Source organism: Aedes albopictus, chromosome 3 (genome assembly GCF_035046485.1).
Source record: "Aedes albopictus strain Foshan chromosome 3, AalbF5, whole genome shotgun sequence".
Classification (NCBI taxonomy): Eukaryota; Metazoa; Arthropoda; class Insecta; order Diptera; family Culicidae; genus Aedes; species Aedes albopictus.
In genome coordinates, this window is record NC_085138.1 from 189,474,818 (window position 1) to 189,499,029 (window position 24,212).

Below are 24,212 nucleotides of genomic sequence, written 5' to 3' on the forward strand. Positions count from 1 at the left end.
ATCTGATTGTGTTGCAGCCGCAGACTGACCGAGACCACACACACACACAAACGCACACAGGTTGTAAAATTTACAATTTAATATTATCCGGGCGTTCTTCACACTGTTTTGCATTTTGGTGCGGTGACGCACCACTACATCCATAAAATGATCCCGGCTCCGCGACGAAATGCGCGAAAGAGAAAATTGCGATGAGAGTCTTTCGCCGGCACTCATACACGCTTAATTTAAAGCAGCCAAAAAATACTTCCGGCTCTCGGGCGAAATTATGAGAAAAATTTATTGTACACTCAGAAATAAAAGAAGTCATTAATGCATATTTTTCATGCAAAATGCAGGTTCGACTGGGTTCATGCATTAAGTTACTAAACAGTGAGTAGTTACTGCAATACTTAATCCTATTTAGTATACCAATGCATACTTTTTAGTATTTATTGTAAAGTTGACAGTTCATGCAAATGAATATTTTTTATGTATTAAATGACTCATTTTAAGTAACTCTCGGACTTTCTTTTAGACTTTTAACCCAGTTGTTTTACTTGATATAGTATTTATTGAAAATCATGATTAAGTTTATTTATATTTAATAAAAAATATTGAATAATATTTATAAATACTTAAGTATGCGCTGCGCTAAGTTGAGAACTCGGTGGCACCCTTCCTGGGTCCGGACTCGATCACACAACATAGAGGAATCACGCCGGAGTTGTAATCCTGTAGATTATAAGAATATATTAAGAGTTTATGTGTACTGTATAAAGTATAAAATTTTCAATATTTACCATTAAAATATTTAAAATATGTTGTCTTATAAAACACCAGCACACTAAACAGAGAATTTATTCCACCAAAATAACTTGTTCAATCTTGCTCCAAAGACCGTGGATCTAAATTTTAGAAATAAGGAAACTTAACTAAATGTACGCATTGAAATACTAGAAACTAGTTTACTAATGCGTAGTTCTTAGTTTTATGTATGCATAAATTTAATTTAGTAATCAAATGAATAAAAAATAGTCATTTTATGACTTTCTTATTTTCTGAGTGTACCGCATTTTGCCTCAAGAAATTTGCTTGAGAGATGAGTCGGGTAGGAGTAGGGGAAATGCATGCAATATGGCATATTATTGAGTCCGTTTTAAAAAAATCTTGTAAACGCGATCCACTAATGAACCAACACCATTATACGGACCGTAAACTGGGGTGTAGTTGATCAGTGGGGTGAACCTGATCACTCAATTACCCACGAATATCGACGTTCAAGGAAGTTACCATTCCATTTTAATGTTACGTCATTGGATTGCGAATTGTTAAAATATAATTCTGGAGCTCGATTTGAATAGGTCGTATGTGCTTTTGTCGATTAAAAATTCGATCAGTTGGATTCCCTTATTATAGCGAAAACCGTAGTAATTTAGCAAAGTTTATACATACAGCAGAATCCTCACAATACAGGCTTTCTGTTCCATCATTAAAAGTTTGCAAAATATCTGCCATGTTGCTACAATGACTAAAATAAACTGATCGAATTTTATATCGACAAAAGCACATACGACCTATTCAAATCGAGCTCCAGAATTGTTGCTTCCTTGAAAGTCGATATCCGCGGGTAATTGAGTGATCAGGTTCACCCCACTGACTAACTACATTGAGTTCTCCAAATTTTATCTCACGAAACCTAATGCAAGCCTATCCATATACTTGAGAACAAAAGATGTTTACAAAGTTCTTACAGATAGATTAACACGGGAAATCTGAACACAAACCACTACCACACAGGAATTTGGATTGGTCAATACACATCAGTTTACGGGACCGTACATGTGCTTCGAACGGGCAAATCGACTGGCATGAATCATCTCAATGAGCCATTTTAAGTGACAACAATGTTGATGATGATATTGATTTTCACAGAAGAACCACTGTACAATTGCGCTTGAAATGAGTGCCATACTGAAAATTCTCTCAGTTCAAGTCAGTCTTGTTAGAATTTTCTTGACACTGCGTACCGTTGTACAGGAATCACACTCGTATCACATGTCTGTCCGCGGTATACGCTACCTCCTGTCAAAATTCATTTATTTTATCGGCTTGTAAAATTGGACTATTGAGTCTATCTCTTTTGGGCTTGTTCACAAATGTCATAACGCTGGAGCTTGATACTGTAGCCTGACCAAACAATTTTTCCCCCATACAAACAGTGTTACGAAGAGGTGGTGGGTGTCAAAATCAATTTTGGTGTTGTTATTTGTGAATGACCCCTTTGTCTATCTTTATGCTTGCTTTCAGGTAAGTTATTGCATTTTTTTTCGAGATTTTTTCAGCATCTTTTCGTCGTAGCGTAGTAGCGTTTGTGCGAGCGTTTGTGCTACTTTTCCCCGAATGTCGGTTCCCCGAATGCCGTTTCCTCGAACGCCAGTTCCTTGATTGGCCCGTTTCCCCGAAAGTCAGTTACCCGAATGACACATTTCTCCGAAAAGACATTCTAGCGTGACGTTACAACGTTTTGACGCATTTTCTGCCAGATTTTCCGCTTTAAGTACTGTTTGCAGTTCAGAAGGAATTTTTCGGCCGATCTTGATGCATGGAAAATTTCTTGCCTGAATCGCTCAAGAAGACGATTCGATTCTATAACATTCCCCAGAAAACCATTCCACAGAAAACCAATCCTTAGAATTCCATTCTCCAGAATGTACCATTCCCCAGAAAACTATTTCCCAGAAACCCATTCCCCAGAATGTACCGTTCCCCAGAATTCCATTCCCCAGAAAGAAAATAAAACTATTGTTTTATTTCTGAATGGTTTATATTAATCGCTAAAAATCAAATGTTTATTCGTAAAAAATCACCGGAAGAAACATCCTGCCAAAAATTTTTATTTGACATGAAAAACTTTGGAAATAAGCATGATTTTCCTTTACAATTTAGGCTATTGGTATAGTTATTGGCATCGCAACTGCTTACTTTTTCAACATACATTTTCCCTTATGTATTTTGTGCATAGGCTGTTCTTTCGAATTGCACTTTTCAGTAAATTATCGGCATCAAAACTTCTTACATTTTCTACGTAGTTTTTTCCTTCTTTTCTGCATAGGCTGTTCTTTCGAGTTACACTATTCAGGTAATTATCGGCACCACAAGCACAGGTGTTTAGAAATATTCAACAAATATTTTAGCAATTTTAACACCGGTGGAGGCTGTAATGCCCATAATTTCTTGAAAAGTGCAGCCTATGCAAAAAAGAAGGGAGAATCTATTTTTAAAAAGTAAGCAGTTGCAATACCGATAATTTCCTGAAAAGCCTATGCAAAAGAAAGGAAAATTGTTGATGAACATATCCAGCTTTCCACGCTCGCCATAATGGCGGATGCTATAAAATAATTTGACAATATCTGTGCCCCAATTAACGCAACGCTTTATTTTGTCCATAGCAACCTTTGATAAACACATTTTTCCATGTCAACAGAAAATCTCCATTTGTCCGCATGAAGTAATGTGAATTGTGTGTTAAGAACTAGTGACTTTTTAGTGAATTCGTAACATTGTAAGCATGCCACTCAGATGTTGTGTGGACGGTTGCGGGGCTCTTCGTGGTCGTGACAAATTGAGTTTCCACCGATTTCCTGCTAAGCGAACCGCGAGCGATGCTGTGCGATGCCAATTGTGGGCTGAAGCAGTTGGTGCGGTTGGGAAACGGCTGGATAAACTCTTCGTATGCGGTCAACATTTCGATACAGGTAACACATTTTGAAATCAATTATATCATTTGCTTCCAAACTATATTTATGTTTTGTTTGATTTCGAAGGAAAACCAGCTTCACCGGGTGAATTGAACAAATCCAACTGGATACCTACGCTTAAGCTGTGTTTAGATAAAGCTGCAAAAAATCGTAAGTCTTTTTGTATCATATGTATGTAAAACAGAAATAAGTTTCATTTCAATATTTAGAGATAGATAATTCAAGAGAAAATTCGAGAATAGTCACTGGAGAAGGACCGAACCGAAGTCAAAGTACAACTGATCACAATAACTTCGAAGGTATGTATTTTAATGCCATTTTCAACAAGTATTTATCAAATCTAGTTACAGATCCCAGATTGAAGAAAATGAAATAATTGTGGATGAATCGTATTTGTTGGAATCTGATACTCGAACAGATTGGATAGAACCTGATCCTTTTAATACCTTTATAATGTACGAGGAGCCTGATGGTTATCACGAGTCAATTATGGATGAACTTGATACAGGAGAACCAATCATATTCGAGTCTGAAGTATATGATAACAGTGTTCAGTATGACAACGATAATATATCAGTTGACTGTGAAACAATCATGGATAAGCTGAGGACAGATGAGTTAATCCTTTTTGAGCCAGAAATAGATGATGCCAGTTTCCAGTTTGAAAATACCAGTGTTGATTGGTCCATGCTTGATGGAGATCTCTTGTCGGAACACAACAACAACGATGAACTTGTATATGCTGATATATCTCCAACTGTAATCTCACCTGCTGATCATTGTGAAGCAAATAGCAATGTGACTAGTGCAATACCTACACGTGCTGAAACTTCTCCTGTAAGTTTATATCATATATATTCACATATTATGATTGGATCTTATTGTTTAACATTTGGACCGTTATGGCTTTCTCAGTATAAGGGAACGCGCATAAATTACATTACGGGAAAATGTCATACTTTACTGAACCTTCCTCCTCCCTCAAAGCGTGACGTCGGAATAGCCGGCTTGACATAGCCCAAAGTGTCGGACATGTGCACCTTTCTACTCACATATAAAAACACATATCAAAAGTTATCCCTTGAAAAAGGTCCATGAAACCAAAATGACGAGCTATTCCAAGCCCTGTCAGACTAGCCGTTGCAATCTTATAGACAACGATACCCAAAACAGTCCAAAATTCCAATCAAAAATACTCCAACCTATATTTAGCGTCTATATATTAGTGTGGGTAATCGGAATCGCTTTCTCAGATCAAAGCTTTTTTGGTTCCGTTTCGGGACCTGAGTATCTGTGCAAAATTTGAGCACGATCGGTTGCGTCCACACTTTGCGCATTGCGATTGAAATTTGTATGACATGTTGTATGGGAAAACATAGTTTTTTGAGTTTTTGTCATAAGTTAAAAAAGTTTCACTATCAAATTTTCGTGACTTGTGCCAACGTAAGAACAGTAACGACATTTACAATACGCACGACGTGAGACGAGACATAACACTTATAGTTCTTACAATCGTTAGTTGACTGTTTGCAAACAAAATATTATGCAAACTTTTTATTACAGAACTCAAGTACAAACGATATGATCAAACATTATGAAGATAAATTAAAAGAAAAAGATGAAGAGATTGCGGAATTGAAGGAAGTAATTTCGAAGCAGAAAAAAAATTTGAAGTCCTTCAAATATGATGTGAAGTCATTTGAAGGTCGAGATACGCAGGTCAAGCATCTCACTGGATTGCCAACGTATTCCACTTTAAAGACGGTTTACAACTTCGTCGAGAAAGGAATTGTTTCCTATTCGGACACCATTTCGAAAGAACAAGCATTTGTCATGGTGCTTATGTTTTTGAGACTTGGATTGTGCTTTAAAACTCTGGCTCATTTGTATCAAGTTATGCCTACGACAATAACGAAATATTTTTATTCGACCCTCTATTCGTTATACGTGCAGCTCGGAGGGCTCCTTAAGTGGCCTGAAAAGGAAGTATTGGAAAGTAATATGCCAGAAAAATACCGAAATGTATTTGAAGGTCCGATCTCAGTAATATTGGACTGCTTTAAAGTTTTCACCGAGAAGCTAGGAGTAAAGGACGCCATTATTAAAATGTACAGCTCATACAAGCATCATTATACATTCAAGGAATTAGTAGGAATTACACCATTCGGCTCCATATCATACGCATCAAGACCGTACACAGGAAGGACGTCGGATAAACATATCACAGAACAATCAGGATTCATGAATTACATCAAAGCTGGGGACGTTGTACTGGCTGACCGGGGCTTCACTGTAAGAAAAGCTGTCCAGGATAGAGGTGCCCTGTTGAAAGTGCCTGATTCAACCTCAAAAAGTAAGCAAATGAGCTCATCGTCCGTCGAAAGGATCCGTGCACTGGCGTCTGTCAGGAATGAAGTGGAAAGGGCCATTGGAAGTTTGAGGCAAAAAAGCGAAGTACTTAGCAAAAGGGTACCGATAACGGTCATGAATCACGAACACAATGGACAAAACGTACTGTACATGATTATTGTTGTTTGTTGTGCTATTCTTAATCTATGTCCAGCAATAATTAGATAAAAAGTGATTGGTAGGATACAATAAGAATTATGTACATAAACTATTCACAAACGTGTTTTATTTTAAGTTTCATGTCCTAATGTTAATTTGATAACTGTTCGCTCAAATATTACGTAACGTTAAATTTTATAAATTATCGACGCCTTTTTTCTCACACATAACCCATTTTAAAATATTCCATGAACTGGAACACATCGCCAGACTCCATACCTACCTCTCCATATCTCTTTCGTGACGTACCAGCATAATTGTGCTGTTGAGCGGTAACAGTGGTTTATGGACAGCCCCATACAGTAGATACGAATGCCACATAAGTGGTAAAGTGTCTTCAATAAATATTATTAATAATATTAATAATAACCATACAGAAGACAATATAAAAACAATATATCGTATGGATATGCACCATGAAATGCATTGTAAATGAACGTTTTACAATACAATGTACAGCTTGTTAAGTATTGTAACAATACAAAAAAAATCTCAAACAAATCTGAAACGCAACCATACATTTTATTGTTTTGACGTTTTGATATTATTTGAACTTTTTTATACAATAGAATGTATTGTAGAATAACCATACAATAACAATATAATGAATTGTTGGAAATCCAATGTATTATAGTATTTTTCTTATGTATGTATTTGTATTAGAAGTTTTATCCAGGTAGCATTTACAATAAAAATAAATCACAATTGCTACAAATACTATTCCCAATTTTAAAAACTCAAGTAGGAATATTCGACCCATGTATCCAATAGGTAAAGCTTTTCAAGATCTTACCATCCTATCTTCCTTGATTCGAACCTTGTACGAAATCTTATTAAGAATTTTGGGCTTTCTACTAATAATAACTAAAGCTAACTACAGCTGTAGAACGATCGGAATCGCATTTTATAGCATCCCTTTACTATCCAGTCCTTCGTGTGCCGTCCTGTTCAGTCCTGAAATGTGAAGAAGACTAAGCCAGCAAATCTGAACTAATTTCGCCAAAATCACGTAATATTGTGAAATGTTGTTTCTGGTTTTTGCTGGTCGCGTAACATAGAGCGAACGTGGCTTAACATGTCATCGTAAGAGAGTCCCAAGTGTTTGCGATGTAATGCGACATCTAGATTTCTACGGAAGGGATTTCTTCAGAACATCCATAAATCAAATTCCAGTATGGAATCTACCATTTTCTATATTATACCCCAGGTCTCCTCAAAAGCAGAACACAACTTTGTGCACGCCAACGCAGCTGATAGCGGATAGTTACTGATGGAAAAATTGCCTTCAGTGTAATCCACATTCAGAGCTCCATGGGCAAAGGCACCCACAACCAAGGCAACCGGTTCGTCAACCTTTGGAACCAGTTCGCGTGGATGCTTGACCTCCGATGCGCTGAACGACATAGCATACTTACGACAGCCCACCGGAAGATGATCGGTGACGGGATTCTTGATGACTCGCATCAACTTCTTCGGCGAATCGTTGGCCTTGATGCTGAATTTATGCAACAGTTGAACTGAAATCGGATTGCGAATGATGATTAGCGAGGTGATGAAACGGAACAATTAATTTTGCAAATTGATATCTTACCCATCAAACCAGCGAATCGTCGGAACGTCCGAGGAATTCTTGTCTGTGGATTTATTTCTATCAGCACGTTCTTCTCCGTTTTTATGTAAACCTGCAGCAGTCCAGCCCGGTTCAGTGGCGAATCCATCAGCATCAGCAGGGACTGATGGGTGATGTCCGGCCGGCAAGAACCAGGATCCCGGCCATTTTTCTTCAATATCGACAGATGATCGTCGCAGTTCAGAAGTTCGAAAACTTGGCCTACCTAAAAATCATCATTGTTTATGTTAAGCAACCTAGACGAAACGACCCGCAGCCCTAGCATATTTACCTTCACCGTTTCCAACTGCGCTCCTTCCAGGATAATGACGAGTCTGCGTTCGTTCGATCGTATGTGGCTTGTATTCATGTGCTTGGCCGGAAGATCATAATCCTTTCGGTCCTGCTCATCTTCGGCGTGCTTCCGTTTCTTACCCATGTTGATTTATTGGGAAATACGATGGATTTTACAGGTTTTTTACTGAATATTATTAACTGAAGGCGGCCGCTGCTGGGTCGCACGTTTTACTGTTGCAATGTTTATATTTTTATATTCAGTTTGACGTTTGCCCACGCGGACACTCATGAGTGACTCCAGGCAGAAGTTGTGCACTGAACAAAAACAGTCGCAACTTTTTGTTGTCGATCTTGCACTTGCAAAGTTTTTGCGCGCAAACCCCAAAAATATTCCCACCTTTGGGTTTCCGCGCCGAAGACCCAGCGCCAGAAAATTCAGGCAAGGAATCGCTCAAGAAATAATAAAGCGTCGCTTTATTCCGGATCCTACACGGAACCGCCAAACTACTCAAAATTGAGTTCTTTTGACGCAATCCCATAGTTCGGCCCAATAAGCCAAATTTGAGTAAATCGATTAAACTCACACTAGGTAAATTGCCTTCACCTCCAGCAAAAACATTTACTTAAGAGTAGGTAAATTCAACCCAAGACCCCCCCTCATTCAACCCAAATTTGAGTAAACCTGCATTTACCCAAAATTGGCTTATTGGGCTCAAGTACCCCCGTTGGGTAGATGCATCTCTGTTTGTTTTTGACAACATCGGTGAGAGAAAGAGGGAAAACAACCTAATTTTGGGTAACTAGTTTATTCGATATACTCAGCTTTGAGTAAAATCGACCCAAAAATTAGGTAGTTTGATTTCTCCGTGTAGTACGGAGCTGAAACGAAATGTCAAATCAAATGGGGCTTGCTGTGTTAAATTTCTTGACCATTCCGGTCATGGAAAAATAATGCACTGAAGTTCAGTGACTGAACGGAAATTAATTGAGCGATTCCGTTTGAAGTGCATACCTCGCATTACACGGTAATTTAAAAGGCAAAGCAAGATGCAATAATATTTTAGGCGTTCGATTTGAACAGGTTCTTATAAATCTTATAAATAGTTTGCTGTAATTGCCCATTGCCAGGGATGGCATTGCGCACTGAAAATGTGCACTGTGCAGCTCATCTTCATATCTAGATTGAGTTTAAATAAGGGCGAAAGTAACATGAGAGAGTTCTCTTCATCGACTCTCTCTTCTGCAAATTAAAGTGACAAGATGCAAATTCAATCAAACTTTTTTACACTTAGACGCTAGATTGCATCGCAACCTAGCGAATTATGACCAAAAAGTTCAACAATGTTTGCATCTTGTCACTTTAATTTGAAGAAGAGAGAGTCGATGAAGAGAACTCTCTCATGTTACTTTCGCCCTTATTTAAACTCAATCTAGATATGAACTTGTCCACGGTGACGTCACACGCCAACGAACGGCAAGATGTGAAACGGTAACTGCGGGTCTTGTTGACAAAAATCACTGCTCGCATCTTGCATCCGGCAAGATCCGGTGAACATCCAGTGAACTTTCGGTCACTGGATGTTCATGAATGTGTCATTTTATGTAAACAGTGCCCGCATTTGCAGAAGAAAAGAAGAATCAACTCGGGAAAAAAAAGAAGACCGTGGATAAGTCCATTAAAGCCGCACACACTTGCACTCACACTGAGAAGCATGCCATTCCTGCCCATTGCACGGTGACGTCATCAAGAAATCGTTCTCTTTCTCTCCTACGAGAAATTAGAAAACAACAGGACCAACACCTGTCAAATTTGACAGGTACTGGTCCTGTTGTTTTCAAACTCTCTGAAGGAGCAAAAGAGATAGAATTTCGCCGTGAAGTGGTCTATTCCTCGACCTGTTCAAATCGACCGCCAACCCTGATGTGTACTAGCGTCTTTACTTTTGCCGCCCCCCTGAGCACATTTTTTCGAGCGGTCGATCTGCTAGAAAATGTGAGTGACCTGCTCGATTTGTTTTGTTTTGAACAGTTGCGATTCAAAAATATCTTAAGGGGCCGTCCATTAATTACGTAAGGGTTTATGGGGGGAGGGGGGGTTTGAGAAATCTTACGCGTCATACAAAAATATTTGGGCTTTCATACAAAAAATCTTACAAGGGGGGGTGGGGGTGTCGAAAAATCGTGAAAATTGCCTTACGTAATAAATGGCCCTAAGCAGGGGACCCGCATGCGGCGAGGTAGGCCTACTGCTCATCTTTTGCGAGTGTGTTAGTGTGACTGGCAATGCGATCAGAAGCCTAGTCGAATCCTGCTTGGAAATCGGTTTGTTTTGTCGATGGGGGTGGCCCGCGAAATCGCATTGTGTTGTTTGGGCAGGCCCGCTCGATGCATGTTAGGTAGGCGTAGTTTGTTCGAGTTTGACGTGCCTGCACCCTCCCTAAGGCCCGTTTAGACTAATCTGATTTTTCGGTCTGATTCGAGCGATTTGAGTGACCTTTGTTTACGATTTCATACATTTTTTTTCGAGCAGTCACTCAAATCAGACCGACAAATCAGATAGTCTAAACGGGCCAAACAGGTCAAGTTCATTAAATTATTCAAAATTACATTCTTATTAGCCCAAAATGGTGCTACTGTGTTCGCGTTGCGTAAACGCTACCTCCCTGGCCGTTGTCCGTCGTAAGTGTTCTACGGCCAGTAACGCCGGTTCCTACCATCCGGTCGAGAAACGTCGCGTAGTTATTACCGGGCTCGGAGTAGTTTCGCCGGTCGGGTGCAGTGTTTCGAAAGCGTGGACCAACATTCTGTCGGGGGTGTCCGCCGTTGGAAAGTTGACTGATGTTGCATACGAGAAGCTTCCCTGTCGGGTGGCGGCCCAAATAAATCGGAATGAACTGGATGTGGAAGGCCATTTTAGTAAAAGTGAACTGAAAAGCATGGCTCGAGCAACCGCATTTGCTTTGATAGCTGCCAAAGAAGCCCTGGGGACTGCACAATGGACTCCCACGGAGGAAGATGTCGAATCGTGCCAACGGACGGGTGTGGCTATCGGGATGGGCATGGTGGATCTGATGGACGTGTGTGAAACCAATGAAGCTCTTAAGAAGGGCTATAACCGGGTAAGTCCGTTTTTCGTCCCGAGAATTCTTCCGAACATGCCTGCGGGGCAGGTAAGCATCAAGTACGGGTTCCGAGGACCGAACCATTCCGTTTCCACCGCGTGTGCAACGGGAGCACATTCCATTGGGGATGCTTTCAGATTCGTACAGAGGGGCGATGCGGACGTTATGGTTTGTGGCGGTGCGGAGGCTTGCATCAGTCCTCTGGGAATCGCTGGATTTTGTCGGCTGCGAGCTTTGAGTACCTCGTTCAACGAGGATCCTCAACGTTCCTCGCGACCGTTTGACGATGCTCGCGATGGCTTTGTGATGGGTGAAGGCTCGGCGATATTTGTCTTAGAAGAGCTGAATCACGCCAAAGCAAGAAACGCTCAAATTCTAGGGGAAGTCCTGGGTTATGGGCTTTCAGGGGACGCCTCCCATTTGACGGCACCCCGTGAGGATGGAACCGGTGCCATGCTAGCCATGGAACGAGCACTGAAGGACGCTAACTTAAGTCCTACCGATGTTGGCTACATCAATGCCCATGCCACTTCCACCCCCATCGGAGATGCTATCGAAGCACGATCCATTCGTACCTTGTTCCAAGACAGCTGGAAACAATTAGCCATCTCATCCACGAAAGGAGCTCATGGCCATCTACTGGGTGCTGCAGGGAACCTAGAGTCTCTATTCACCGTTCTCGCGTGCCGTGAAGGAATAGTGCCTCCGACGATCAACTTGGAGAACATCGCGCCCGAAATGCACGGAATGAACTTTGTTCCAAATAAGGCGCAGGATTGGTCATCAAGTGGTGGCAACAGGCGCGTTGCGTTGAAGAATTCTTTCGGTTTCGGAGGCACCAATGCCTCGTTGTGTTTTGCTGAATTTAAAGAATAAAAGTACTGTGATTGTTAGAATTTGTTAGTTTGTGAATAGAATCTTGTTAATATTTATTGTAGTAGTGATTATCACCAGCCTTGTGATGGTTAAAGTTTTACAACTATGTTCTCTAGAATAAATACAAAAGCAAGTAAATTGGAGAAGGATACTGGTATGGCGATACACGAGGAAGGCTTACTACTCCAATAGTTCGAGGTAAGTAAACCATATTGTTTAAATTCGACACCCCTTTATCATTTTCAGTCTCTAAAACCTATTGTCAATTATACCAAGTATTTTTCAAAGCCTGAGTGTTAATATCTCTGAGAAACCGAGCATAAGGTCGTTTGCCATAACTTCACTTGAATGCCCCCATTTGCACAACAGTCCCATGTGAAAAGGAAACTCAGCAAACATGGGACTGTTGTGCGAATAGGGAACATAATGATCATGTTTAGTTAGGTATCTACTTTGAAATTTAATGCTTCGATTTATGTTTGCCTTTATCCTTGGAACGCTTTTTCTTCGATTTATGTTTGTGACGCGACCCGCTTCTGGAACGTGACCTGGATCTCCTGCGTTTTTTCGATTTCCTATCTTTATGTTTATCACGTTCATCTACGTCTCTACTAGCTCTACGCTTTTCCCTTTCCCGCGATACGTGTTGAGGGTTTGATAAGCTGCTTCTGCTAGAATCTGCTTCTTTTCTTGAGTCTCGGTCCTTTCCTCTAGTATCAACAACCTTCGATTGTCCGAGATATTCAGCCAGTGCATCCGTCTGCAACTGAATTAAATTCCGCATTTCTTCCTGATACGAAAGAGGATTTTTTGCGAAACGGTATTTTTGGCTTCTTCGATGCGTGTCACGCCGATAGGCTGCAATGTCTGCCAATGAGGTTAATCTTTCTTGGTTGTCCCGTTTCTTGAAACTGAAATGTTTAATAAGTTCATTGATTCTACTCTACAAGTTGCATCTTAAATATTACTCACTTTAGTTGTAATTCAGGGAGCGATTCATGTTTCGGGGTCGATGCAATAGTTTGTTCATACATAGCAAGCCTTTCTTCTCTCGTGAAATTTGTGATTAAATCTTTGTGACTCTTTGGAACCTGTTCCGGGGCATGATCTAAAATATGATGTACAAAATTATTTTTGCGATTATGGAATATGTTTTTAGAATTAACAGGGTATCGTAACGTTCTTAATAATAAATAAATTATCGAACTTACCAAATTTGATAGAGCAAGGATGTTTACCGTCAAGGAATGATTCTGGAAGTGGTTCTTCTATCAGATCCTTGCTTTTATGCTGGCCCGCCGATTCCGTTCTACAGCTGGATAGATTTTGCCTACCTACAGGTGCAGATGTTTTATTCTTCGACTGCAGCACATCTCTGCTCCAGGCGAAACTGTGCAGCATCTTATCGATGGTGCTATTTGCATTTTCTATAAAATTATTAATTTCTGCGAGTTTTGCTTTACGTGTATCCATCTTTTTTTATGTTGATTAACCATTGAACTGAGTACCTACTGATAACGATTTCGTGTTTGTAAACAAAACGAACGCGCTCACTACACTGAACAAAATCACGTTGTTGTTTTTTAGTTCTGACATCTATACTGCCTATGATCGCATATCAGTCCCATATTTTCTGGGTTTCCTATTGGGGTTTGGATTACATCTTCCAGGAAGCTTTGATTTCAGGCATGTGGTCGATGTGCTTTGCAGTAATGATTGGAATAGCTGAATGTATAATCAATGGCAAACAATTGGGTTCTTTAGGGATATTCAGATTATTGCATAATCGGATTCTCCGCCCAAAAATTAGTCGAAATCCAAAATTTCATCATTTTTGGTGCCCGGAAAGTATTTTTAAAATGCATTTAAAGTTTGTATGGGGAAAATTTTTTGTTCGGGGCGAACTGTCACTTTATCGATTGAACTGTCATTCTATCCACAAAAATTAAAACTGTTTTGTTTATTAATTATCAAAACAAAGGAATTGGAACGCAATAAAATCACCTCATACTCAGAAAAATGAGCTCTTTCGATTAGGCTAAAGAAAATGGCAATATTTAATTCACTAAACAACCCAATTCTGTAAAAATCAGATCTTCAAATCATCGTCATCTGATATAGTTATACTGATCATGATGCTGCATAGTATATCGAACATTTGTCGAAGTCATTTATGTGCCGGGAAAATATAATTCCAAGTTGGTGAGAATATTACAAACTGAGGGAGGGTAATAGGCCCAATCAGACCCCTGAATGGGCAATGTGGGTTAGTGTATGGGAATGCCATTGAAGGTTTGTAATATTCTCCGAGGCTTTCGAAATCCAACAGGGCGCGTCCCCGGGTTGCGGATAGGGGGAAAAGGGAGATTTTTCGCATTTGTACTGTAATCAGCCAATGTGACATTATCTCCTATGGTGTTGTAGTGCGAATGAATGATCTCATTCTATGGGAACTCGAACCTTGTAATGTATTGTTTATTAGCTTCAATTTTCTTAGCTTGACAAGGTTTTGAAGACAACCATGAGATGAGAGAATTGCCTAATAGGAAAGTCACATCAGCAAAGCTTTTACATATGCAAATGCTATCCATGGGGTCATGTCTAGCATTTAATATGTATGGCAATGACTGGTTCTTACCTAGCAGGGGTACTACAAGACCACGCGGACAATTCGATTAAGGGCTTAACTGCCCATAACTGCATATTTGTAACATTCGCAGTTTTTGTCAATATTGAGTTAATACCGGGGTGTAGTATCTGTAGCGGGGAAAGTTAAAATAATTTGAAATTTACACGAAAATGTACTCTTATTATTTAAGCGTGCATGTTGTCTGCAACCATCTTAGCGTGCATGACACTTCAACCATCTTAGCGTGCATGACACTTGGAGTTGAATTTTCAGTTTTGTGAGTATTTTTGTGACGGACGGTCGTCCTGCGCTGTGCGCTAGTAAAAAATAAAATCGGCTGATGGCTGAGCGGCCGAATTGCTCGGATACCACAATGGCGCAGCTGGATTAGAACCACAGCGCTCTCACTGGGAGATAACAGCGCTGGAAAGATGTGATAGGTTTGTATCATTGTGAAAAATGACAAAAGATTGACGAAATGGGATGTAAACAAATCCCCGGTAAGATTCCCTGCCTGAAAAGCAGCGGAATAGGCCGGGAGAAGGAAAAACGGGCTCCCCGGTAAGATTCCCTGCCTCAAACGCAGCGGAATAGGCCGGGAGAAGGAAAAACGAGCTCCCCGGTAAGATTCCCTGCCGGAAGAGCGGCGGAATAGGCCGAGAGAAGGAAAATCGAGCTCCCCGGTAAGATTCCCAGCCTGAAACGTAGCGGAATAGGCCGGGTGAAGAAAAAACGAGCTCCCCGGTAAGATTCCCTGCCTGAAACGCAGCGGAATAGGCCGGGAGAAGGAAAAACGAGCTCCCCGGTAAGATTCCCTGCCGGAAGAGCGGCGGAATAGGCCGGGAGAAGGAAAAACGAGCTCCCCGGTAAGATTCCCTGCCTGAAACGCAGCGGAATAGGCCGGGAGAAGGAAAAACGAGCTCCCCGGTAAGATTCCCTGCCGGAAGAGCGGCGGAATAGGCCGGGAGAAGGAAAAACGAGCTCCCCGGTAAGATTCCCTGCCTGAAACGCAGCGGAATAGGCCGGGAGAAGGAAAAACGAGCTCCCCGGTAAGATTCCCTGCCGGAAGAGCGGCGGAATAGGCCGGGAGAAGGAAAAACGAGCTCCCCGGTAAGATTCCCAGCCTGAAACGCAGCGGAATAGGCCGGGAGAAGGAAAAACGAGCTCCCCGGTAAGATTCCGTGCCGGAAGAGCGGCGGAATAGGCCGGGAGAAGGAAAAACGAGCTCCCCGGTAAGATTCTCTGCCTGAAACGCAGCGGAATAGGCCGGGAGGAGGAAAAACGAGCTCCCCGGTAAGATTCCCTGCCGGAAGAGCGGCGGAATAGGCCAGGAGGTGATGATGATGATGATGATGATGATGATGATGATGATGATGATGATGATGATGATGATGATGATGATGATGATGATGATGATGATGATGATGATGATGATGATGATGATGATGATGATGATGATGATGATGATGATGATGATGATGATGATGATGATGATGATGATGATGATGATGATGATGATGATGATGATGATGATGATGATGATGATGATGATGATGATGATGATGATGATGATGATGATGATGATGATGATGATGATGATGATGATGATGATGATGATGATGATGATGATGATGATGATGATGATGATGATGATGATGATGATGATGATGATGATGATGATGATGATGATGATGATGATGATGATGATGATGATGATGATGATGATGATGATGATGATGATGATGATGATGATGATGATGATGATGATGATGATGATGATGATGATGATGATGATGATGATGATGATGATGATGATGATGATGATGATGATGATGATGATGATGATGATGATGATGATGATGATGATGATGATGATGATGATGATGATGATGATGATGATGATGATGATGATGATGATGATGATGATGATGATGATGATGATGATGATGATGATGATGATGATGATGATGATGATGATGATGATGATGATGATGATGATGATGATGATGATGATGATGATGATGATGATGATGATGATGATGATGATGATGATGATGATGATGATGATGATGATGATGATGATGATGATGATGATGATGATGATGATGATGATGATGATGATGATGATGATGATGATGATGATGATGATGATGATGATGATGATGATGATGATGATGATGATGATGATGATGATGATGATGATGATGATGATGATGATGATGATGATGATGATGATGATGATGATGATGATGATGATGATGATGATGATGATGATGATGATGATGATGATGATGATGATGATGATGATGATGATGATGATGATGATGATGATGATGATGATGATGATGATGATGATGATGATGATGATGATGATGATGATGATGATGATGATGATGATGATGATGATGATGATGATGATGATGATGATGATGATGATGATGATGATGATGATGATGATGATGATGATGATGATGATGATGATGATGATGATGATGATGATGATGATGATGATGATGATGATGATGATGATGATGATGATGATGATGATGATGATGATGATGATGATGATGATGATGATGATGATGATGATGATGATGATGATGATGATGATGATGATGATGATGATGATGATGATGATGATGATGATGATGATGATGATGATGATGATGATGATGATGATGATGATGATGATGATGATGATGATGATGATGATGATGATGATGATGATGATGATGATGATGATGATGATGATGATGATGATGATGATGATGATGATGATGATGATGATGATGATGATGATGATGATGATGATGATGATGATGATGATGATGATGATGATGATGATGATGATGATGATGATGATGATGATGATGATGATGATGATGATGATGATGATGATGATGATGATGATGATGATGATGATGATGATGATGATGATGATGATGATGATGATGATGATGATGATGATGATGATGATGATGATGATGATGATGATGATGATGATGATGATGATGATGATGATGATGATGATGATGATGATGATGATGATGATGATGATGATGATGATGATGATGATGATGATGATGATGATGATGATGATGATGATGATGATGATGATGATGATGATGATGATGATGATGATGATGATGATGATGATGATGATGATGATGATGATGATGATGATGATGATGATGATGATGATGATGATGATGATGATGATGATGATGATGATGATGATGATGATGATGATGATGATGATGATGATGATGATGATGATGATGATGATGATGATGATGATGATGATGATGATGATGATGATGATGATGATGATGATGATGATGATGATGATGATGATGATGATGATGATGATGATGATGATGATGATGATGATGATGATGATGATGATGATGATGATGATGATGATGATGATGATGATGATGATGATGATGATGATGATGATGATGATGATGATGATGATGATGATGATGATGATGATGATGATGATGATGATGATGATGATGATGATGATGATGATGATGATGATGATGATGATGATGATGATGATGATGATGATGATGATGATGATGATGATGATGATGATGATGATGATGATGATGATGATGATGATGATGATGATGATGATGATGATGATGATGATGATGATGATGATGATGATGATGATGATGATGATGATGATGATGATGATGATGATGATGATGATGATGATGATGATGATGATGATGATGATGATGATGATGATGATGATGATGATGATGATGATGATGATGATGATGATGATGATGATGATGATGATGATGATGATGATGATGATGATGATGATGATGATGATGATGATGATGATGATGATGATGATGATGATGATGATGATGATGATGATGATGATGATGATGATGATGATGATGATGATGATGATGATGATGATGATGATGATGATGATGATGATGATGATGATGATGATGATGATGATGATGATGATGATGATGATGATGATGATGATGATGATGATGATGATGATGATGATGATGATGATGATGATGATGATGATGATGATGATGATGATGATGATGATGATGATGATGATGATGATGATGATGATGATGATGATGATGATGATGATGATGATGATGATGATGATGATGATGATGATGATGATGATGATGATGATGATGATGATGATGATGATGATGATGATGATGATGATGATGATGATGATGATGATGATGATGATGATGATGATGATGATGATGATGATGATGATGATGATGATGATGATGATGATGATGATGATGATGATGATGATGATGATGATGATGATGATGATGATGATGATGATGATGATGATGATGATGATGATGATGATGATGATGATGATGATGATGATGATGATGATGATGATGATGATGATGATGATGATGATGATGATGATGATGATGATGATGATGATGATGATGATGATGATGATGATGATGATGATGATGATGATGATGATGATGATGATGATGATGATGATGATGATGATGATGATGATGATGATGATGATGATGATGATGATGATGATGATGATGATGATGATGATGATGATGATGATGATGATGATGATGATGATGATGATGATGATGATGATGATGATGATGATGATGATGATGATGATGATGATGATGATGATGATGATGATGATGATGATGATGATGATGATGATGATGATGATGATGATGATGATGATGATGATGATGATGATGATGATGATGATGATGATGATGATGATGATGATGATGATGATGATGATGATGATGATGATGATGATGATGATGATGATGATGATGATGATGATGATGATGATGATGATGATGATGATGATGATGATGATGATGATGATGATGATGATGATGATGATGATGATGATGATGATGATGATGATGATGATGATGATGATGATGATGATGATGATGATGATGATGATGATGATGATGATGATGATGATGATGATGATGATGATGATGATGATGATGATGATGATGATGATGATGATGATGATGATGATGATGATGATGATGATGATGATGATGATGATGATGATGATGATGATGATGATGATGATGATGATGATGATGATGATGATGATGATGATGATGATGATGATGATGATGATGATGATGATGATGATGATGATGATGATGATGATGATGATGATGATGATGATGATGATGATGATGATGATGATGATGATGATGATGATGATGATGATGATGATGATGATGATGATGATGATGATGATGATGATGATGATGATGATGATGATGATGATGATGATGATGATGATGATGATGATGATGATGATGATGATGATGATGATGATGATGATGATGATGATGATGATGATGATGATGATGATGATGATGATGATGATGATGATGATGATGATGATGATGATGATGATGATGATGATGATGATGATGATGATGATGATGATGATGATGATGATGATGATGATGATGATGATGATGATGATGATGATGATGATGATGATGATGATGATGATGATGATGATGATGATGATGATGATGATGATGATGATGATGATGATGATGATGATGATGATGATGATGATGATGATGATGATGATGATGATGATGATGATGATGATGATGATGATGATGATGATGATGATGATGATGATGATGATGATGATGATGATGATGATGATGATGATGATGATGATGATGATGATGATGATGATGATGATGATGATGATGATGATGATGATGATGATGATGATGATGATGATGATGATGATGATGATGATGATGATGATGATGATGATGATGATGATGATGATGATGATGATGATGATGATGATGATGATGATGATGATGATGATGATGATGATGATGATGATGATGATGATGATGATGATGATGATGATGATGATGATGATGATGATGATGATGATGATGATGATGATGATGATGATGATGATGATGATGATGATGATGATGATGATGATGATGATGATGATGATGATGATGATGATGATGATGATGATGATGATGATGATGATGATGATGATGATGATGATGATGATGATGATGATGATGATGATGATGATGATGATGATGATGATGATGATGATGATGATGATGATGATGATGATGATGATGATGATGATGATGATGATGATGATGATGATGATGATGATGATGATGATGATGATGATGATGATGATGATGATGATGATGATGATGATGATGATGATGATGATGATGATGATGATGATGATGATGATGATGATGATGATGATGATGATGATGATGATGATGATGATGATGATGATGATGATGATGATGATGATGATGATGATGATGATGATGATGATGATGATGATGATGATGATGATGATGATGATGATGATGATGATGATGATGATGATGATGATGATGATGATGATGATGATGATGATGATGATGATGATGATGATGATGATGATGATGATGATGATGATGATGATGATGATGATGATGATGATGATGATGATGATGATGATGATGATGATGATGATGATGATGATGATGATGATGATGATGATGATGATGATGATGATGATGATGATGATGATGATGATGATGATGATGATGATGATGATGATGATGATGATGATGATGATGATGATGATGATGATGATGATGATGATGATGATGATGATGATGATGATGATGATGATGATGATGATGATGATGATGATGATGATGATGATGATGATGATGATGATGATGATGATGATGATGATGATGATGATGATGATGATGATGATGATGATGATGATGATGATGATGATGATGATGATGATGATGATGATGATGATGATGATGATGATGATGATGATGATGATGATGATGATGATGATGATGATGATGATGATGATGATGATGATGATGATGATGATGATGATGATGATGATGATGATGATGATGATGATGATGATGATTTTTTTTGCCACGAGAAAAAGGAATTCAAATAGAGTACAGAAGGAGGCGGATGTAGTATCTGTAGCGGGGAAAGTTAAAATAATTTGAAATTTACACGAAAATGTACTCTTATTATTTAAGCGTGCATGTTGTCTGCAACCATCTTAGCGTGCATGACACTTCAACCATCTTAGCGTGCATGACACTTGGAGTTGAATTTTCAGTTTTGTGAGTATTTTTGTGACGGACGGTCGTCCTGCGCTGTGCGCTAGTAAAAAATAAAATCGGCTGATGGCTGAGCGGCCGAATTGCTCGGATACCACACGGGGATTATCTCCAAATCATCAGTACTTTCATCCACCCAAATGAACTTAACAAGTTTGTTCTACAAAATGTGTCGTTTTGTCTCATTATCAAATATTCACGAATGTAACCGCATAACAGTCACATTGGGAATACAAACTGGCCTCATAGCAAACCGTCGATCATATTTTGATCTAATTAATTTTTCAACTATTCGCCCAGCATAGAAGATGACTTATAGAAGATATCATTGCAAAAGGATTCTTTTTGAATTTCTGCCAAATTTTTGAAATTTTGATCCTTTTCCATACTAACGCAAATTGCAAAATTTGAGCTCCATTTTCTCCAATGCCTACTTTTGTCGAATGTGACTGTTATGCAGTTATGGGCAGTTAATTGGGGATAATATATTTTCCAGAACTGATGGAACATTTTTTCCGGGTGACTGGTGAGTCGGTGAAGTTGAAAGTTTCCGTTTGTTATATTGCGAATCTTTTCTGAAATCCACATACCGGCCAACAACTCGTGCGCCGACAGCCCATGCGCCGGGCTGTGCGCCATACAAAATGTAAATAAACAAGTGTCAAAATGGTTCGCGCCAAGAGCTCTATCTCTCTTAGGGTTCGGTTCCATTTTTTGTCTAAAACATTGAACTTCCTTATGTCTGGAAATAATGTACAGCAAAGATATAATTGACGGTAACAACGCTTCTACTTCATTAAACCACTGATTAATAGTGATTTGGCTAGTGAAAAACTTGGCGCATAGGCAATCGGCGCGCAAATTGTGCGCTGGTGTGCGGATTTGAGTTAATCGTCGCAAAGTGCCCAACACACATTATACCCTGGCGCGCAACCTAGAGGTCGAAGAGAAACTTGTCGAAATGCTAAAAATTCTCGAGAAGCTCAATAATTGACAAAATAAACAATCGGGCGTTTTTTCTTTCTATGATTTGCTTGGCATTTTGAGGATTATTGTTTTTTTGGTTTTGGAAGGTATGCGATTCACTATTGAGCCTTAAAATTGTTTTGCATCTGAATAGCATTGATATTGTCAAGTCTGTACCATCACCCTAATCCCTCACCAAAATACCCTTTTCCTATCCCGTGGCGTTTATGTGGTCAGCAAAGACTATTCAGCCATTACCCCTCCTTATCATCGGCTTTGAATTGACTTGCGCTCTCATTGCCCCATCAAATGCTCCTCTCCTCTTCTTGGCGTAACGTCCTCACTGGGACAAAGCCTGCTTCTCAGCTTAGTGTTCAATGAGCACTTCCACAGTTTTTAACTGAGAGCTTCCTCTGCCAATGACCATTTTGCATGTGTATATCGTGTGGCAGGCACGAAGATACTCTATGCCCAAGGAAGTCAAGGAAATTTCCTTTTACGAAAAGATCCTGGACCGACCGGGAATCGAACCCGTCACCCTCAGCATGGTCATGCTGAATACCCGTGCGTTTACCGCCTCGGCTATATGGACCCTATCAAATGCTGCAAAATGAAAATGAAAAAATGAAAAATATTTTCTGGGTTTCCTATTGGCAATTAAAAGTAGAGGTTATGTCGTGAAAATTTAGAAGTTTGAAAGGGAAATACCAGTTTCCCATTAGTTTAATCGCAGACAGACGTTCAAGTTTGACTCAGCAGCTTGTGTAAAAAACATGGCCGCCACAAATTGCCAAGTGGCAATCAGCGAACAGATGGCGTTGGCGGCGTTCATATTCAATCGCTGCCTCACATGTGCGTTGCGACCAACAACTGTCACCACGGTCGTCTTCCAGCCGGATGGCGGGAAAAGACCGCACGTGTTGCACGCTAATAATGTTTCCACATAATTTGTGCAGAGTAAATGACTTTTATTTAATGTCTAAAATCTTTTGCACAAATTAGCGCAGGACTCTTGTAAAATATTTTACACATTATTACTTTTATGTTACATAGATTTGCTTGAATAAAACTGCATTTGGATGAACTTCACTCGCATTGGGAAATCTTTGTGAATGTGACGCAAATGTAGGAATGATTTTGACAGTGTTTGTTTTGATTTTATTTTTCGGTGGGTGGTGAATTGGGTGGTAAGTAAGC

General features: G+C 39.1%; 5 protein-coding genes across 5 annotated transcripts; 1 reads left to right on the forward strand and 4 right to left on the reverse strand.

Moving 5' to 3' along the window:
- Positions 1 to 7,483: 7,483 nt before the first annotated feature.
- Positions 7,484 to 8,466, reverse strand: LOC109398887 (ribosomal RNA small subunit methyltransferase NEP1). Its single transcript, XM_019671336.3, has 3 exons — positions 8,210 to 8,466; positions 7,900 to 8,143; positions 7,484 to 7,825 (listed from the first exon to the last, which is right to left on the reverse strand). The coding sequence occupies exons 1-3, from the start codon at positions 8,354 to 8,356 to the stop codon at positions 7,500 to 7,502; spliced, it is 717 nt and encodes a 238-aa protein (XP_019526881.2). The 5' UTR covers positions 8,357 to 8,466; the 3' UTR covers positions 7,484 to 7,499.
- Positions 8,467 to 10,774: 2,308 nt separating this feature from the next.
- LOC109398827 (3-oxoacyl-[acyl-carrier-protein] synthase, mitochondrial) lies at positions 10,775 to 12,253 on the forward strand. Its single transcript, XM_019671257.3, has one exon. The coding sequence runs from the start codon at positions 10,839 to 10,841 to the stop codon at positions 12,210 to 12,212; it is 1,374 nt and encodes a 457-aa protein (XP_019526802.3). The 5' UTR covers positions 10,775 to 10,838; the 3' UTR covers positions 12,213 to 12,253.
- Positions 12,254 to 12,418: 165 nt separating this feature from the next.
- LOC109398829 (U11/U12 small nuclear ribonucleoprotein 48 kDa protein-like) lies at positions 12,419 to 13,748 on the reverse strand. The gene is made up of 3 exons (XM_019671259.3): positions 13,424 to 13,748; positions 13,185 to 13,320; positions 12,419 to 13,123 (listed from the first exon to the last, which is right to left on the reverse strand). The coding sequence occupies exons 1-3, from the start codon at positions 13,683 to 13,685 to the stop codon at positions 12,673 to 12,675; spliced, it is 849 nt and encodes a 282-aa protein (XP_019526804.3). The 5' UTR covers positions 13,686 to 13,748; the 3' UTR covers positions 12,419 to 12,672.
- A 3,253-nt stretch (positions 13,749 to 17,001) lies between these two features.
- LOC134290500 (uncharacterized protein DDB_G0271670-like) lies at positions 17,002 to 17,985 on the reverse strand (the record flags this gene model as incomplete). The annotated part of the gene is made up of 2 exons (XM_062857653.1): positions 17,002 to 17,148; positions 17,803 to 17,985. Coding segments are annotated over 2 exons (330 nt in total), but the record flags the coding sequence as incomplete, so codon positions are not given.
- Positions 17,986 to 20,571: 2,586 nt separating this feature from the next.
- On the reverse strand, positions 20,572 to 21,489 carry LOC134290501 (uncharacterized protein DDB_G0271670-like; the record flags this gene model as incomplete). The annotated part of the gene is made up of 2 exons (XM_062857654.1): positions 20,572 to 20,652; positions 21,364 to 21,489. Coding segments are annotated over 2 exons (207 nt in total), but the record flags the coding sequence as incomplete, so codon positions are not given.
- Positions 21,490 to 24,212: the final 2,723 nt, after the last annotated feature.